This window comes from Psittacula echo, assembly GCF_963264785.1.
Source record: "Psittacula echo genome assembly, chromosome: 24".
Taxonomy (NCBI): Eukaryota; Metazoa; Chordata; class Aves; order Psittaciformes; family Psittacidae; genus Psittacula; species Psittacula echo.
This window is the reverse complement of record NC_137759.1, coordinates 4,171,023-4,188,800: the sequence shown is the minus strand read 5'-3', so window position 1 is coordinate 4,188,800 and position 17,778 is coordinate 4,171,023. Positions and strand designations below refer to the sequence as shown.

Here is a 17,778-nt window from a genome sequence, read left to right as displayed (position 1 = left end):
GGGCTGCCAGGAGCATTCATACATGCTGGAGGTCACCCAGCTGGAAAGCAGCTTGGCAGGAAAGGACCTGGGGTCCTGGGAGACACCAAGTTGAACATGAGGCAGCAACGTGCCCTCGCTGCAAAGGCCAATGGTATCCTGGGCTGCATTAGGAGTGTTGCCAGCAGGCTGAGGGAAGTGATGCTTCCTCTCTACTCAGCATGCGTGAGGGCACAACTGGAGTTCAGTTCTGGACTCCTCAGTATGAGACAGAGACGGACACACTGGAGAGAGCCCGACAAATGGCCACAAAGTGTAGATCCGCCACCAAAGACTCCAAGTTGCAGGACAGCAATAAAGAATGACCACGTTCCCAACGAAAACCCTCGTCTTCCGTGTCCTGCAGCAGTTTACCTTCACATGTGACCCCCTTCATCCTAGCGTATCCCCGGGGGCAGGCAGTATCTGCAAGAACACAGAGGAATGTCAGCAAAGAAATGGGCTTCCCCCTGCCTTCCTGAGGCTGGTGCCAGCAGAGCCTTACCGATCTCACAGCGCTCACAGGGGCTGCCCCACGCTGCCCCCAGCGTGGCACAACACTCTGATTTCAGGGTGGCCCCGTTGATGTTCACCTCACAACGTCCATCCTGGATGTTCAACCAGCACGTCCCTTTCATGCTGTCTGGAGAGGCAAAGACAAGACATGAGTGAAGAGCTGCTCCTTGATGGAGGTTCCCAGCTCCATGGAAACCAGGCTGCCATGAGAAGCAGCTAAGAAGCAGCTATCATGGAGCTGCAGTGGGACTATTGCTCTCTGGTGTCACTTTATCCTTCCTGCTATGGAGTAAAGCACATGGGCACAAACTCTGCTGGTCTCCTGAGCACTGCTGTGCTGTGAAGCAGCATTTCTGTGCTCTCTGATACAACTATTGGATCAGTTCTGTGTCCTGCCCTTCTCCTAGTTCCAGCCTGCCCCTCTTCTGGGTAGAAAGAGTCCTTTCCTCCAGCTGCCCCTGATGATCTAGGAGTGGGAATTGGGTACCTCACCATCTTGATGAGAAGGGATCTACTTCATCCTGATGTGCCTAAATGTCAGCACACTACAAACCCATCTGCTGCGTGAGAACCCACCATCCTGATGCCCTGAGGACCCTGGCACCCCATGGCTATAGCACAGTGTCCTGGGTTCAGCAGTGGCAGTCAGTTTTTTGGTTTTTTTTTCCTTCTTAGTAGCTGTTGCAGCACTGTGTTTTTGATTTTCGGCTTGGGAACAAAAAACTGATAACACCGATGTTTAGACTGACCAAGGATTTTGTGAGTCTCATGCTCTGCCAGGGAGGAGGAGGGGCCGGGAGGAAGAGGGGACAGGACACCTGACCCAGACTGGCCAAGGAGGTGTTCCATACCACAGCACGTCATGCCAGGGGATGGAACTGGGAGCTACCCGGAAGGGCACGTCCCCTGGTCTGTCGGGCTGTCTTTTCCGGCGGGCGGTATCGTATTCTCTTCCCTTGTTATTTCTCTTGTCGTTGTTATTGTTGGTGGCGGCAGTGGTGATTTGTGTTATACCTTAGTTATTAAACTGTTCTTATCTCAACCCGTGGGAGCTGCATTCTTTTGATTCTCCTCCCCGTCCCTCCAGAAGCGGAGGGAAGAAAGGTGGGGGGGGCAGTAGACTGCATGGTTCTGATTTACAGCTTGGGCTTAAACCACGACACACAGCTGGGGATTTCCATGTCTGCTGCACACTGCTCAGAGCACTGCCTGAGGTTGCAGCTTCTCAGGCTCTCTGGATGCGTGAATGAGATGTTAATTGTTACCAACAACCAAAGAAACACTGGATGAGAAAGAGAGGGGTCAAAAGATCCCCATCCCCAAGCCACGAACACAAGATGAACGGCAAGGGGTGATGATGGGCACTACTGATACCAGCCACTGTCCCAGAGCCGCCTGTCGCATCCTTACCCACACAGATGGTGCCACTGGGGTCCAGCTTGCTGCCAGGGGAGCACTCACAGGCAAAGGAGCCAGCATTGTTCCTGCAGACACCGTTCACACAGGGGTTAGAGGTGCACTCATTGATATCTGTGGGAAGAAAGGGACTGTCACTGCAGCGAGTGCTATGGGACCTGGTTTTCTGGGCCAGAAACTGGGGAGAGATGATAAAGAACATGAAGAAAAGAGGTGTTCAGCCGCCCAGAGGACCCTCAGTCCAGGCCATTTTTCACCTTCTTTACAGAAAATCTCTTTTTTTTTTCCCCTCTAAACAGCCATTTATGTGCAAAGCGCCAATTCTCAAAGGTTTGAGGACTTTGTGGTCAGCAAATCATTTCCCCCACTCCAAAGTGTAAGCTTGCAATCGAATGGCCAAAACTTGCAATTTTGGTCAGCTTTCAGCTAAAATTTGGGGGCTCTAGAAGCAATTGTTCTGGTTTTCCATCACTGAACAGTCCAGATGTTCTGGGTTTGGATGTCTGCTCTTTTGGACGAAGCGTGAAACTTGCCCCTTGCAGGAAAAGAAACCACAAACCCAAAGCCTGGATCTGCTCCAGTTCAAAGCACTGTGGTCAAAAGGGAACCGAAGGCACGTTAGACCTTGAGCTCCGTTTCAGGCATGAAGATGTTCTCCGGTCCCTTCAAGTCACGTTACCTTCACAGGTATCTGTCTCCGTCCTGAAGACAAAGCCCTTGGGGCAGGTGCAGGTGTAGCTGCCGGGTGTGTTGCGGCACAGTCCGTTGTCACACAGCAGACGATTGACCGTGCATTCATCAACATCTGTGGGCAGAGAGATGGGGTTGAGGAGCTACAGCATCTACAGAGCTCTAGGGGCCTGAGAGGCACAGCAATGCATCACCACCCTCAAAGCAATGCCATGTGGAAGGTATGTTACATCACATGCATGTAGCTCCTTGCTACACGTATATGCGACGTACATACATGTAGCTTGCTTGGGACAACGTGCTATTTAAACACAAAGCACCTTGTGCTCTTCCATGTGGGCAAGGCATCCCCGAATGGGAACAGTGCTTGAGGGCATCAGCTCTGTCACCTCAGGCTCCTGTGCAGTCAGTCAGAGGCCTGCATCTGGCTCCCAGCCCCACACTGAGTGCGTGCCACCCTCTCCCCAGCATCCCTGAGCTCCTGGATCCCTGCCCCAGGGAGCTGGAGCTGCCCTGAACTCACCCACACAGTTCTTGCCCGTGGGATCTGACTCGTAGCCCAGGTTGCAGATGCAGCGGTAGCTCCCGCGCAGGTTCTCGCACATGCCATTGGGGCAGATGTCAGGGTTGAGGGCACATTCATTGATGTCTGCACAGAGAAAGAAGGCAAATTAGATGGATCCTGGCAAATGCAAATACAGAAATCGTCCCCCCATGAACTCTTTACAGTCCCTTACAATGGGCACCCCACTGCAGAAATCCTTCCTTCCTGTCAAACTGGTTTGACCCAGTAGGTCCTGGAGACCCTTTTTCCTCTCTTTCTGGGGCTATGGCATTGGGCATCTTGTCCTGGGGATACACAGGCATGATTTAGCATAGGGCTCTGAGCTCAGAAGGACAGAACTGGATAAGGGGTTGAGATAAACCCAGGCTCAGTTCCAGATCAAGGGCTCTCAGGTCTTTCTGTTACATTCCTGACTCTCCTTACAGTATCTTTACCCCAGGTACTCAGGGCGCACCATTTAATTATCCCTCCTACTGGTAAAGCTGGGAGGAAGAACTGTTTGTAAGATGCTATGAGCAGGATGCTGCGTCCAGCTGGGGCAAGGGCAGAGCACGATGGACAACCTGCTGTGGTGCCCAGGCAAAGAGATTTTACCCTGGCAAGAGCCAGTTTCCCCAGAGAACAGGGCAGGTTTGTGTTTGTACAGCAGCATCCTCACAGTGCCATAGAGCCAGATGGCAAGAAGCCCAGGCCAGGGCTTCCCAGACACTGCTGGCCTTTGTTTCCACACAGTTGGATTTCAGTGACATCCCCAGGGAAATGCAACCCGGGAGAGCACTGAGTGCATCCCGTCCTGGCTGCGGGCAGCAACGGGCTGCCCAGAGCACGTCTGACGTTAGCTTCTTGCTAGAAAGCACCTTATCGTTAGCCTGAGACTGACTTTGGCCAAGAGACGGTGCCCTGGAAGGAAGCCCAAGAAGTCACCAGGGTTTTGCCTCTGGCTCATTCCCATTTGGAAAGTTCTGAAAGACCGGAGCTCTCTGGCTGCTCTGTGCTCTTCCTGCTGATCCAAGCACTGCCCGGGGCTGGCAGTGCAGCCGCCTGCTTGACCTCTTGCTGTCTAATCCAAAGCAGCCCATTGGCAACACATCCCAACACACGCTTATCACCTCCCTCTCCCTGAGCCCTCTTCCCCCGTGACCACAGAGCTGGAGGGCAGAGGATGGAAACAAGCACGAGGATGCAATTGGTCATGCTCTTCATTCCCATCAAAGCAGGGAGTAAAGCCAAATTCTGTGTGTGCATCCCCAGCAATGCAGTTCCCACAGGGTGCCAGGAATCAACTCCTTGATCCAAGATACAGTCCGCAGGGATGCTTGCTCAACATAAACCCATGGAGGGAGGCGACAAGACACACAGCACTCCTCTCTCCCTGTGCCCAAGCTCACATCCCACCCGCTGATACTCACTAACACAGAGAGAGGTTCTTGCATGCACTTACACCCACCCAGGCTATGCGAACTACCCTGTGCTTAGTCACAAACAGCTCGTACATACACGGGTGTCATGGACTAACTCTCCAGCACACCCTCCGCAGTGCCAAGCCTCCCATGGCACACACTCCCACAGATGCATGCACGCTCCATTAAAAGCAGCTGAAAGAAAGAGCTGAGAGTGATGTTAGAGGTGCTTGTCTAAAATCTGGTCCGTGGGATGCACATACCTCTGCCATCAGCTGTTATTCCAATGCCACTGCTGCAGAGCGCCTGGAATTCAGCTGTGTGGAAAGCACAACAGAGCTGTTAGCTTTTCTAGACAGTTCACACATGGTCACATCAACTCTTGGTCATGTTGGATTTATTGCTTGGGTGAATGTCACCTATGGGCTTCCAAGTGGTGTCTGTTTACACTTATACAATGTGTATTTTAGAGCTGACACTCACGCTTAATAGTCCAACACTGTGAGAAGCCCTGCAAAGAGATCAGCATCAGATTTGTGGATCCAACCTCCATTTATAACTCATGGCATTCCTTTCCCACTGCCTACGGCTTTCCCATGTCCCTGCCAAGCTGTCAAGGCCGTCTCCAGGACGTGAGATGTCTCTAAGCACCTCCCAAGCTCTTTGCAAACTCAGATGGAAGAGGAGCTCACCAGAGTTCTTGGCCGGACAGGGCTGGCAGGGCTCTCCAAAGCCATGGTCGGGGTTAGCACAGCAGCACTCAGACTTGGTGACTGCTCCTGGGAAGGGGCGAGCACATGTGCCCTTTTTAATGCCTCCATAACACGTGCTGCGCATGTGGGTGTCCACACAGACCCGTCCATCCACGCCGATGGCCAGGCCCCCGAGGCACTCGCAGCGGAAGGAGCCCTCTGTGTTGATGCACCAGCCATTCATACAGATCCCTGGTGTCTCACACTCGTCGATGTCTGAAAGAGGAAGGAGAAAGTGGCTGTTACCTGCCCACAGGCAGAAGGACACGCTGACAGGAGCTTTGCACTCTTTTGCAGGGTGACTTGGACGCTAAGAGGGAGCCAGAGATGCAGTTAGAGCATCACATCCCTTGTGCGCTCTGCTGACTCTTCCTGATGCTTCAAAGGAAGGAACAGGGATCTTCGGTCTCCTGAGACCCAGCCCATCCTCCGAGTAGCAGGGTCTCTGCTCTGTTTACAGCTCAGTGACCCAGAGAATTCAGCCCATGTCACAGCAGCGTATCAAAGGAACGCTGCGTCCTCCTCCTCTTCCTTTCTCCACTCTGCCTTCACATTCTGACCTTCCTGGCTTTGGGAGGTGGCCCACAAAGCGCAGTGGAATGTGCTGCAGAGGCTGGGGAAGCTGTGGAGAGGATTGCTGCCAGCTCACGTTGGTAATATGAAGCTTCACAGCCCTCCTTCACCTCCCTCAGAAGGAGGATTGAAGCTCCAATTTGTGCTGTAGTGGAGGTGCAAGAACATTTCCCCCCGTGCCCATTCTGCTATGAGGGGGTCATTTCTGATGGCAGAAGAGGAGATGTCTGGCAACAGCCTTGGTTTTCCTCAGCTCCTCTTGTCTCAGACACATCACAAGTCCCCAGGAATGCAGGCAGCAGGCTGGGAAGAGGACAGGGACCAAGGCTGGGGACCTACGCACCGACACAGTACCGCCCATTGGGAGCCAGCACAAAACCAGGCTTGCAGATGCACTTGAAGCTGCCATCCTCATTGATACACATCCCATTGAGGCACATGTTGGTCGTGGCACATTCATCATGATCTGGGGAGGACAAACAGAAACCATGAGTTGAGCCTGAGAGCATCAGCAAGACTCTCCTGTGCTCAAACACATTCTGACTCCCATCTCATGGTCAAATTGGTTCTTATGGCAGTGGGTGCTAATCCTCAAGGCAGAGTTCCCACTGCTGCTCCTGGTGAGAGCTGTCCTGCTGCATCCCTGCTGCTCTCAGTACCCTAGTCAGGCAGTGCAGCTCACAGCAGGACTCAGACACTGGCTGCTGGAGGACGTCCTCCTTCCAAACCCAGCCCTGCTCATGCTCCTGGACCCCAAAACCTACAGGAGCACTCCAGGAGCACTAGTACCCTTATAAAACACCTTCCCATTTCAGTCCTCTCATTTTAAGATGAAGGGAATACAGCAGAGATTAAAGTAATCACCAGTCCCTACGAAGGACGTAGTCTCAGTCCCAAGTGCATCAGGAGATAGCTTACCAACACAGTTCTTGCCATCAGGGGTGATTTCAAAGCCCGCATTGCAGATGCACTGGAAGCTTCCATCAGTGTTAACACAGCGGCCATTCCTACACATCACCCCGTTCATGATGCACTCATCGATATCTGCCAGGGAAACGAACACAAGAAAGTAGTGGTGAAGCAGGTGAAGGGAGAAGCAGTCCAGCTCAGGAGCAGATCCAGTTTAGGATTATAGAATCATAGAATGGTTTGGGTTGGAAGGGACCTTAAGACCATCCAGTTCCAACCCCCTGTCATGGGCAGGGATATCTCCCACTAGGCTCTGTCAATCACCTTCACAGGGAAGAACTTCTTCCTTATCTCTACCCTGAACTTCCCCTGTTTCAGTTTGAACCCATCACCCCTTGTCCTATCGCTGCCGTCCCTGATGAAGAGCCCCTCTCCAGCATCCTTGTAGCCCCCTTCAGACACTGGAAGCTGCTCTGAGGCCTCCAGGCAGCTTCTCTTCTCCAGGCTGAACAGCCCCAAAATGCCACATATAACAAGTGTTGTAAAGAGGAAGTGATGACCCGATTTCCACCACCAGAAAGAGAACCACAAGAAGAATTCAGCTTAAAAGATTCAATGTCTCTTCCAACCCAAACCGTTCCGTGATTCTGTGGCTCTTCGCTCTCCTTCCCCTTTACAATCATTGTCCTTTGGTACCTTGGTCTCTGATAACCCGCTGACACTCTTGCAGGACACTGTGTCCTCCCCAAAGGAGAAACCGAATGCACTTACCAATGCAAGCCTGCTTTGTAGGGGTGCTCTGGAAGCCCTCGTGGCACTTGCAGTGGTAGGAGCCCGGCGTGTTCACGCAGTCACCATGCACACAGGGGCTGCTGGAGCACTCATCCACATCTGCAAGAAGAAAAGCCCAAACCCATGAGTCACCATGATACACAGCAAGCTACAAGGAGAGGCAGCAAAGGCTGCCTGGAGCCTGTCCTTTCAACCCCAGCACTCAGCATCCTGATATCACAGCCAGCAATGGATGCATCCCTTCGCTCAAGTGAATCAACTGCAACACTCAACTTGGTGTCATCTGCAAACTTGCTGGGGGTGCCCTCAGTACCACTGTGGCTCTGATGAAGACATTAAAGAGTGCTGGTCCCAGAATGGACCCTTGAGGGACACCACTCGTTACTGGTTTCCACTTGGACTTTGAGCCATTGTCTGTAACCCTTTGAACACAGTCCTCCTGCCAATTCCTTATCCATCCAACAGTCCTTCTGCCAAACCCACAGCACTCCAATTTAGAGGTAAGAATGTTGTGGGGAACTATACCAAAAGACCTTAGAGAAGTCCACACAGACGACAGCCACAGCTCTTTCCTGTCCACTGATGCAGTCACATCAAAGGCCACCAGATCGGTCAGGCACAATTTGCCCTTGGTGAATCCCATCAGCTCCCAACAGACTCAGCTTCTCAAACGTGGACCCATGATTATAGAAGCCAAAACCTTGAGTATGGCAGCAGGCAGGCAACCAGGCATTCACCCTGTTTAGTTCTGCTCCTCCTTCCTGAGCCCTTTCCTCTGGCTGGGAGGACAGAGTAACACCATCTGCTCTCGGTGACACACAGCCTCTTGGTGGTTCTAAGTTGCCTTGTTGCACTATCATCAGACCCCCCATGGATCTAGGCTGCCTGATTGGCTCTTCCTGGATCTCCTCTATTCACATACCCTTCGCTCTCCAAACCCAGTGTTGTATCTCTTATGTAGAGGCACTTCAAAGCAAGGTTCTTCCTTCTGCCCTGAGCAGAAACAATGGTCCAGTCTCCATCTTGTGAGTTACTGAAGTCAGTCAGCTGGAGGTTGAATTCAGGCTTACCTCTCCCTTGCACAGCCTTAACGCAGGGCTGTCACTCAGCCTGGGCCAGCACGCAACGCCACGTAGGATCTCACCTTCCTGGCTACCACACCGCTTGTGGCGATGTTGGGGCTACCCCCTTGTAGGGCACACACCCCCTTTCTGCCACGCCGCTTTGTAACCTGACAGGAGCCCTCTATCTCCAATGTCTTGTGTGGGTCTCTGACTGCGATGGGGGCTATGGGGCAGCAGCTACTCACCGATGCACTCCCCGCGCACGTCCTGCTTGTACCCCATGTTGCACTCGCAGCGGTAGCTGGATGGGGTGGGGATGCAGCGTCCGTTCAGGCAGAGGTTAGTGAAATGCTTGCAGATGTCAATGGTCTGATTCAAAGTGGCAGTTCCTGGAAAGCACAAGAGACAGCATTAGGTAGAGGATTACAGCTCCTTTGATTGTGCCCAGGAAGCACAAGGGTCTTTAAGTCCAAACCCCGTGACAATGATGCTCCTGAACAACCATGGGGCTGCAGACACAAACTCAGCTGCCTCAGAAGCCTCTGCAGGGTGCTGCAGTACCTGGCTGACATGCACAAGATGGCTCAGCCTCTTGGAAGAAAGGTGGGAATCAATATTTATTGACATCCAGCGCATCTTCACAGGCTTCAGCCTTTAGCAAGGAGCTATACAGGGATGCCCATGAGAGAGGTATCCAAAGTGGCAGGAAAACCAGTTTTGTATGGGGGAGGCAGAGAGGGAGGTGCTAACGTGAAAGCTTCATTCCTATTTGGTCATTAGGAAGATATTGTGCACGGGAGCCAGGCTCAGCTCTTGCTCTGCCAGCAGATGCTGTTTGATCTGCTTCTGGGCTCAGCATCCTGCGCAGAATTAGTGTCACATCCCATCACTCTGCTTGTGTCAAAACAAACCCCGTAGCTGCCCAAGAACACGGCTGTGTGCAGGGACCAGCGCTGCCTGCGTCCTGAGACAAGCAGCCAAAGTGGGTCAGCGCAGTAGGAAAGTCAGTTTAATTACCAATGCTTGAGCTTCCTGCGCCCATTCCAGGCAGACCTGGGATCCCGCCTTGTCCATTTGCCCCATTTGGTCCAATGCCTCCAGGCCCATTGAGTCCTGGCCCAACACCGTTGGGCCCAAATCCAGGAATCGCTGGAAAGTTCCCAGGGAACCCTGGCACGACTGGGAGTCCTTCGATGCAAAGCCTGCGGTACTCATCTGAAACAAAACAGCTGCCTCAGTGCTTTCCCAAGAGTGCCAGAACCCTCCTTCTGCCTCTGCCTGAGTGCAGGGAACGGGGATGGAGAGGGACTGGCAGGGAGCAAAGAGGATGGGTGCTGATGAGAATAGAGCGGATGGGTGAGGAGAGCTTTAACACCCTTTACTCCGGAGCAGATGGTGAGGCACAGCTTGCCAGGGTGTTTGGCAACAGCTTCTCGGGGTGCATGGCACCATGGGCTTCCTTCATGCAGGAAAGGACAGGACATGGGAAGGTGCCAGACACTGTAAAGCTCTGCCCTGCTCAGAGCTGGTGGTGGAAGAAGAGAGGCAGAGAGCTGTATCTACACTGCTGTGCCTCCTCAAGGCCTCCTGCTGCCTGGACTCACCCTCATTTGGCCCCACAGTTCAATTTGGTGGGAGCCAAAGAGAGCTGAAGGGGCAGGAGGAAAGGGATAACTTCTTGCCTTGGCAGAACTCATCTGGCTCAACCTCAGATGAGACCCAGGCAGGAGACCCAGCATCCCCGTGTGACCCTTCCCCGCGCCGTATGGTGATGATTCTCCACATCAAACCCGGGGTACCACTATGGCCATCGGAGACTTGGCCAAGGATGGAGGTTCTTTGTGCTGCACTTACCAGAGCCCCGGACAGGGCACATCTCTGGGGTCTGAGCGATGGCCCAGCAGCGCCCGGAGTCGCAGCAGCACTGCATCTTGGTGTACTGGCCAGGAAGGTCCCCGGCACAGCGGCCCCCGATCAGCGCAGAGAAACACGCCCCAATCCGCTGGTCTGCAGAGCGAGAGGACAAGGAGCCACGTTCACAACCTCTCATCACCACGCTCCTGGTCAGCTCCTGAGCGCCCATTCCCAGTGGTGCCTTTTCTGGCTGCCCAATGGCCCAGCCTGACCTCCTGTTCTGCCTCATCCTCCCCAGATCGTGAGGTTCTCCAGCACCTCCATCTGGAGCACATCAAGGCTGCAGGGCCAGGCCTCATTTCCCAGTATTACATCTCACGTTCCCATTTAGGCTTCTGAATACTATAAGCAGGCTGAAAAAGAACCAGAAACAGGCAGTACGTGGGCAATCCCTCTCCATCGGGAGCCAGACAAGCTGACCCAGCAGATTCTGGCTGAATTCACAGAGGAGATCCCCCACCTCATCCCATGCTTCCTCACCTTCCCAGGGAAATGGGGTTATTTACAGGTGTCTCTCCTCTCACCAGAGCTTCTGCATTTACAAAACATGTCAGGGATGGGTTCCCCCACTGACCTAATGCTCCAGCTGGGACAGGGAACAAGCTGAGATGAGGTGGTCTGCAGGAGACCACTGCAAGCACTGACACAATGGACACCTGGACCTATCCCCTCACCGGGGACAGATAAACTGCTATGGACTAAGTCATATTATACAACAAAACAGCATCCTGGGGCTGAGATGCCCATTCTTCAGGTTCCTCCTCTGATGTTAGCATCTCTCTTGCTTAGTTGTATTTGTGAGCAAGGGTTGGCCATCAATACGAATAGTGAAGTCCAACAGGCCCTGAACTTGGCTACATGGAGCCTTCTCCTCTCTTGGGCCATTGGACCCAGTGTGATAGATTTTCCTCTAACTTCTGCCACTAAAAACACTTCCCTGTGATAAAAACAACCCAGTGCTGCCTGCTGCTATTCTGAGGGCTCCCAGGCTGAGCGGGCACTCCCCAGCATTCCTGCTCCAGGCTGAAGCCTTGGCTGCAGCGGTCCTTTCCCTTATTCTCACCTGGAGCAGGGCAGAGCAGGCAGACCAAGGTGGTCAGAGCTTCCCGCACCACTTTGGCCAGGCTGGGGATCCAGGTACTTCCTGCATTAGGGATCCCTGACGCTGTGCTAAGGAAGGACCTTCCCACAGCCACTGCTGTCCAGTGTGGTCCTGCACATCTCAGGCCTGGCAAGGACCTGAATCTCATTCCCACAGTTGATTTAATGGCAAATGTCCCAGGCTTCCCATGAGGATGCGTTCCCGGCCAGGTCCCAGTGGTCCCAGCATCTCTCACTAAACAAATGGACCTGTTCCTAATTCCACATCCTCCCATTCCCAGTGGATGCCCGCTTCAGGTCATGGGTCAGTTCCCACAGCCTGGATTGAGCTGGGAGGAGAACAAGTCCTGGATGGTGGTCAAAGTGCAAGAGCCTGCCCAAAGCCACAGACACTGAGGCTGGCACCAGTGTTTGGTGTGTGTGGAATCTGGACCAGGCCCAGGAGACTGAGGGTCTTTCACACGTCTAGCAGGCTCCGTCTGGCACCGAGTCCTCCAGGAAAACCTGGAATCTTCCACTCATTCATCTCCTGTCCTTATTTCTCAAGTGAATTAATGAGGGGGAAAGTCTGGTGTGATTTCTCATCTGTGCCTCTAGCCAGCAGGCTGACACTTCCCTGGAGTATCATTGGGATCAGTTGCATGGAGCTGTTTGATCTCTGGGCTGTGGTTACATTTCTTCTCTCATCACAGCTCAATGACTTCCAGAGGACAGGGACCCCATTTAAAGCCAGGGGCATTAAACCCACAGGTCTTTTCCTCAGAGATATCCTTTCCTGGGATTCATGGGTTCAGCCTCTTCTGGGAAACTTCATCCACCAAGGAAAACTTGATGGATTAGGAGAAGGGCAACTTGGGGGGGGGGGGGATTGAAGGCAACCCTGGATTAGCTCCTAATCATAGTGAAGGGCAGTACAAGCCACAGGGGTGTTTGGGTCATCCCAAGCCCTTGATCTCTGGTAGGTGGCAAGAGTGCAAGAGCAATTCTCACGTCTTGGAGCTTTCAGCGGATGCTGGAGGGTAGGAGATGGCACCTTGACAGGTTGATGCTCCTCAGCATCCTCTCAATCCAGAAAGAAGCTGCTTTCTGAACAAGCCAGGGCAGGACATTGGGGCCATCTGGAAAAGCTGCACCTCAAACCCTTAATGGGAGTTTAACTCCATCAGGGCTTAGGGCTGAGCTAAAATGAACCTCGAGATCTGAGGGTGGTACTTTGGAATAAACCCTTTGGGCATTAGAGAGGATAGATCCCACCCAGCTCCTACTGTTCTGCTGTGGGATGCTTGCTGTCCTGAAGCTGTGATACACGGTGACAGCCAGGCAGTTAATGGGTGAGGAGGGATTTGGAGAAGGCAGCCTCCTTCCCCACAGACAGGCATGTGCTGACAAGTTTGACAAGGCAGGGAGGTCACAGCAGTTTGTGCAATGGAGGGAATGGTCCAGCCCTTACTCATCTGGACACGGTTATTAAATTCAGCTGCCTTTGCTGCAGCTTGCAATAATCTGTCTCAGCAATAAAGGTCAGAGCTAATTGAAAACTCATCTGGAGCTGCCTCTGGGCAGAGAGAGGGCTGGATGGAAAGAAGAGCGGGTCCCTGCAGTCCCCCTGTGACCTCCTGCAGGACCACCCACACCAGCACAAAGCCATGGTGGGTTCGTTCTGCCTTCCCCTGCAGCTGTAAAGGGAACAGGTTTGCACAATAACCTCTGTAAATCAGATAATGCCGCAGGCAAGAAGGGAGGTAAAATTCCACATGAGATTAGACAGTGCACAGAGGTGGGGGATAGAGCCACAGGTCTGCCAGAGGTCTCTGATTCCCCTGTTTCAGTCTGAACCCATCACCCCCTGTCCTATCGCTGCAGTTCCTGATGAAGAGCCCCTCTCCAGCATCCTTGTAGCCCCCTTCAGACACTGGAAGCTGCTCTGAGGTCTCCACGCAGCTTCTCTTCTCCAGGCTGAACAGCCCCAATGTTCTCAGTCTGGCTCCATAGGGGAGGTGCCCCAGCCCCTGATCACCCTCGTGGCCTCCTCTGGCCTTTCTCCAACAGCTCCATGTCCTTATGTTGAGGACACCAGAACTGCAGGTCATTTGTGCACAAGGCGTCTAAGCCCGGATGTGCACCTGCAAAGGACTTTGCAGTTTTCATCCCTGTTTCTCTGCTTGGTGGTGGGATAGGGACAGAGGGAGATGGAGGAATGGAAAGTCCTGGTACTGCTTCCCAGGAGAGCCCTTCAAAGGGTGGGTATTCCTCTCACTCTGTGTCTTGTTGTGTGCAGAAACTGAGAAGCCCAAGCGACCAAACCCAAACCAGTGGTTGCAAAAGGCAGTTGGCTTTGTCTACAAAGGACTTGAGGGCTATTAGCTCAGAATGGAGCTGCAACACAGCAGCATGTAGCCAAAGGTCTCCCACCCAAGATGTCCAATGGTGCTTGGTTTGCAAGGAAGAAGGGGGCAAAAAGGAGCCTCATACTGCGGTGAGGACAGTCAGTCTAGACCGATGATGCCATCCTGTGTTCCCTGCTTTGGAAAACTGACCAATTTCCTTCTTGTCTGGGTAAGATTAGATGGTGATGTCTGTCCCAGTGAAGAGTCACACCAGAATCAAGGCACAAAACACAAAGCATCCCTCTGTGCACAGCTCCTGCATCCCTCAATGCGCTGGTTGCTACTGAGGAGCTCTGCTCAGGGCCCCAGCTCCTATCAACCTGTTTTGAGCCTGTAACCCTCACCCCACTTCCCTTTGTCATTTCTTGCCCTCAGAAATATCTCCTCGTATTTCCTTATTCCTCTTGCTTTTTCCTTCCCTGGATAACGACCAAGGTGGGTTAAAAGGTGTCTCCAGGCAGGTGAACTGCTCAGTGACACCCTCACAGCCTTCTCTGAGCCCAGGACTTTGCACCTATAAGCAAGATCTGGCCCTACCCAGACCTTAAGGCAATAAATCTGCTGATGCTGCCCAAGCAAAGCAAGACCCAAATCTCCCAGAGCATTTGCTGCACCATCAGGGAGGAAGAGCAAAGAAAGCGATGTGCAGAAGTGCTGGGAACACCATGTGCGTGTCTGGAAATGCATCTGCAAGGCCGTTTTCTTAAGCTGTTCTTGAAAAGCAACACATTGCACCGGAAAGGGAAAAACCGGCTCCCAGCCTGCGGGAGCTTCTGCGAGACCCTGAGCCTGCCTTTGACAAGCCTGACTGAATGAAGCTGCTCTGAACATGCGTGGAACTGGATTCCTTGTGTCAAGCACAAGTGGTTGAATCACCCGATAAATCACAGCATAGCACAGAATCATAGCATCAACTAGGTTGGAAAAGACCGCTAAGATCATCAAGTCCAACCATTATCCCAAGGCCACCACTAAACCGTATCACTGAGGGCCTCATCTGCGTGGGTTGTGAACACTTCCACGTTCATTTCAAACTCTGACAGCCTTTCTCCAGCTTTGCACCCTGCAAGCACCTAATGAGGGTTGGGCTCAACTCGAGCTCGGGGCCTTGCTGTTTCAGCTGCAGAAACTGCAGGAGATTGTTCAAATGCAATAAAAAGGTGTTTACTTTACTAAAAAGGGAGGGGAAAGGGATGGGAATATAGGAAAGCTGCCACCATAAAGTCACCACCTCGCCAGTGCTGGTGCCCCATGATATATGAGGCACTGTGGTCACGTCCAGTCTAAACATCTGGAGGTGGCAGTGTGACGATCTCTTCAGCTGTCTCCTGATGCCGTTCATCCACGTTATTTATTCATTTCCAGTTTTACAAACTATTCCTGTGATTTATTTCAGTCGGGGACTTTAACTACCATAAACCCCCAAAACCAAGCACTGAAACCCCCCTCAAGTGATAGAATCAAATCAGGGTTTGCAAAATATGGATCCCAGGGCAACGACGCCCCAAAAGTAACCGTGTCTTATGCCAGGATAAATACTGTCTGTCCCAAAATGTGACAGCACAGCAGCAGCACGAATGAGCTGAGGGAAATGGCTGGAGCATGATGTATTGAGTTCAGTTGCAGTCATAGACCACTGCAGCTAAATAAGCTCCGGTCCTTTCCAGCCCCCAACTACTCCATGATTCTACAAGTCTATGGCTATTTTTACATCTGGGCTTTCTAATTTTACTTCTTTTTCATTTCTCGAAGCTCTTGGTTTCAAGGAAAGTGGGAAATGTCCATATGACTCATCCAGCCCTCCAGGCAGATGGCAAGGTCTGGGAACCAAGGGAGGAAAAGCATTGCATTCTCATTAAACTCTATCAGAGGTGACTCTGATGTTAGACTCGACACCAGTTTTCTTTCCACAACTATTATTGATTATTTTTGGTTATTGATTATTATTGATTGTTTTGTACTCCGGTTTCTGTGGATAGAAAAGAATTTGGAAGGGATTTTTTCCCCTGTATTCATTTCCAGCACTCAACAGCAAGCGGTACCAGACGTTTGCCATTGCACTACCATTGCTCTTGTACCAGTTTCCCTTCACAAATCCGTGCACCCTTGCCTTTCAAAAGGCCAATGAACTTCCTGAACAGCGAGACAAACGCTGGGATTCATTTTGCCTAAAGTAAGTGCCCCTGCTGAGAGCAAGTAAACAGAGCGCTGATCTATTTATCATAGAGGCTGTTGTCTGTTACAGAGAGAAATGGACCATCAAATATTTACAAGGCTTGGAAAGGCGTTCTGATCTGTTAAGCATGCAAGATCCACTCCAGGCTCGGCAGCCTGGAGGCAGGACAGCTTGTCAGTGTGCGGAAAGCACGTCTGGACTCCCACCAGCTCTGGGAAGCTTTGAAATCCAGACACCTTGAGGCAAACAGGGAGCAGCACACACCAGCCCCACCAAGGCCTTCCAACACCTGAGCACTGTAATGTGCAAAAGCTGACTGATGGCCTTGTAAACAGGTTGACCATGGATGCAGGAATAGGTGTCAGCCGTGCCCTGTGCTGTCCTTGGGAAGCATCTCCTTCTCTCCACTGGGTACAAAGGGGATCCAGACCAGCAGCTCAGTGCAAAGCAGCTCACTCCCAAAAGGCTGAGTTCAATGAGATGAAGCCAATTGAGTCCACAGCCCTGTTGATGATTAGCTTGGGGCAGTTGGGATTTATGAGCCATTACCTGTGGTCTGAGCAGGAAAGAGGAAGAGATGCTAGAAGTCATTGTTTGCATTGGTTATGCAAACACTTGGAGTAACCCTTTCCCCACTTCACCTCTGCAAGGCAAGCGGATGAAGGTGCAGTTGTGGGATGACACCTGGTGAAAAGGGGTAGCAACTGGGATTCTCCCACTAGCTCATGCAGTTCTGTGGGTAGGAGCACAAGGATCCTTCCCCAACCAGACACCTTCCACCCCAACCCTCCTCCTCAGTGTCTTCAGCAACCCCTTTTCAAACACCTCAAGCACTGAGGCTCCTGCAGTCCAAATTACGGAGAGGGAGAAAGCGCTGGTCTGTAAGAGCATCCAAACCTGTGACCAGAACAGGCACACGCAGGGATGGCACAAGGAAAAGAGCATTTTCCAGCTATTGCAGAAGGAATGTGCCCTCTGATCGGCAAAGACAGTGATTCGCAAATCCTCCCCTCTGGGGTTCAGAGCGTGGTATCTCTCTGTATCTGTGGTCCTCAGATCTATTCAGCATCTTACCAATGCAGCGCGATCCATCAGGGCTGGTCATGAAACCACGTGGACACGTGCACACGTAGCTGCCTGCTGTGTTGGTGCACTCGCCACCATCGCACACGCCAGAGATTGCACCACACTCGTCCACATCTAGAAAAGAACAAACCAGCAGTCATGAGGATTCCCTGCAAATCATCTCCTTGCCTGGAGCGCAGATCCAGGACCAGCGCTGGGATCGCAGAGGAAAGCAGCTGCTGTTATGGGTTGTCATGGGATGCTCGAGACCAGCTCATGCGTTATCTGCTGCATTTCTCCATACAGGAGGGATTTGGATCAATTTTAGGTGCATTCAGGCATCTAAATCCAGGTGAAAGGGCCTCTGTACTATCAGTTAGGCAAGGAGGGTCCAGACATGTCACTCTGCAGGTTCAGCTCCTCCATCAGCAGTCCTATTT

At 52.3% G+C, this 17,778-nt stretch overlaps 1 protein-coding gene across 1 annotated transcript in view; it reads right to left on the bottom strand.

Annotated features, from left to right (window-relative positions):
* LOC308229681 (fibrillin-2-like) overlaps positions 1-17,778 on the bottom strand; it is a gene marked incomplete at both ends in the record, with an annotated part of 89,957 nt that overhangs the window by 26,760 nt on the left and 45,419 nt on the right. Inside the window, 14 exons of the mRNA XM_080633864.1 lie at positions 394-444; positions 524-661; positions 1,945-2,064; positions 2,630-2,755; positions 3,164-3,289; positions 4,869-4,922; positions 5,298-5,573; positions 6,274-6,396; positions 6,849-6,974; positions 7,611-7,730; positions 8,941-9,084; positions 9,713-9,910; positions 10,550-10,702; positions 17,348-17,473. Coding sequence (XP_080489990.1) covers positions 394-444; positions 524-661; positions 1,945-2,064; positions 2,630-2,755; positions 3,164-3,289; positions 4,869-4,922; positions 5,298-5,573; positions 6,274-6,396; positions 6,849-6,974; positions 7,611-7,730; positions 8,941-9,084; positions 9,713-9,910; positions 10,550-10,702; positions 17,348-17,473 — 1,881 coding nt within the window. The remainder of the gene's footprint in view (positions 1-393; positions 445-523; positions 662-1,944; positions 2,065-2,629; positions 2,756-3,163; positions 3,290-4,868; positions 4,923-5,297; positions 5,574-6,273; positions 6,397-6,848; positions 6,975-7,610; positions 7,731-8,940; positions 9,085-9,712; positions 9,911-10,549; positions 10,703-17,347; positions 17,474-17,778) is intronic.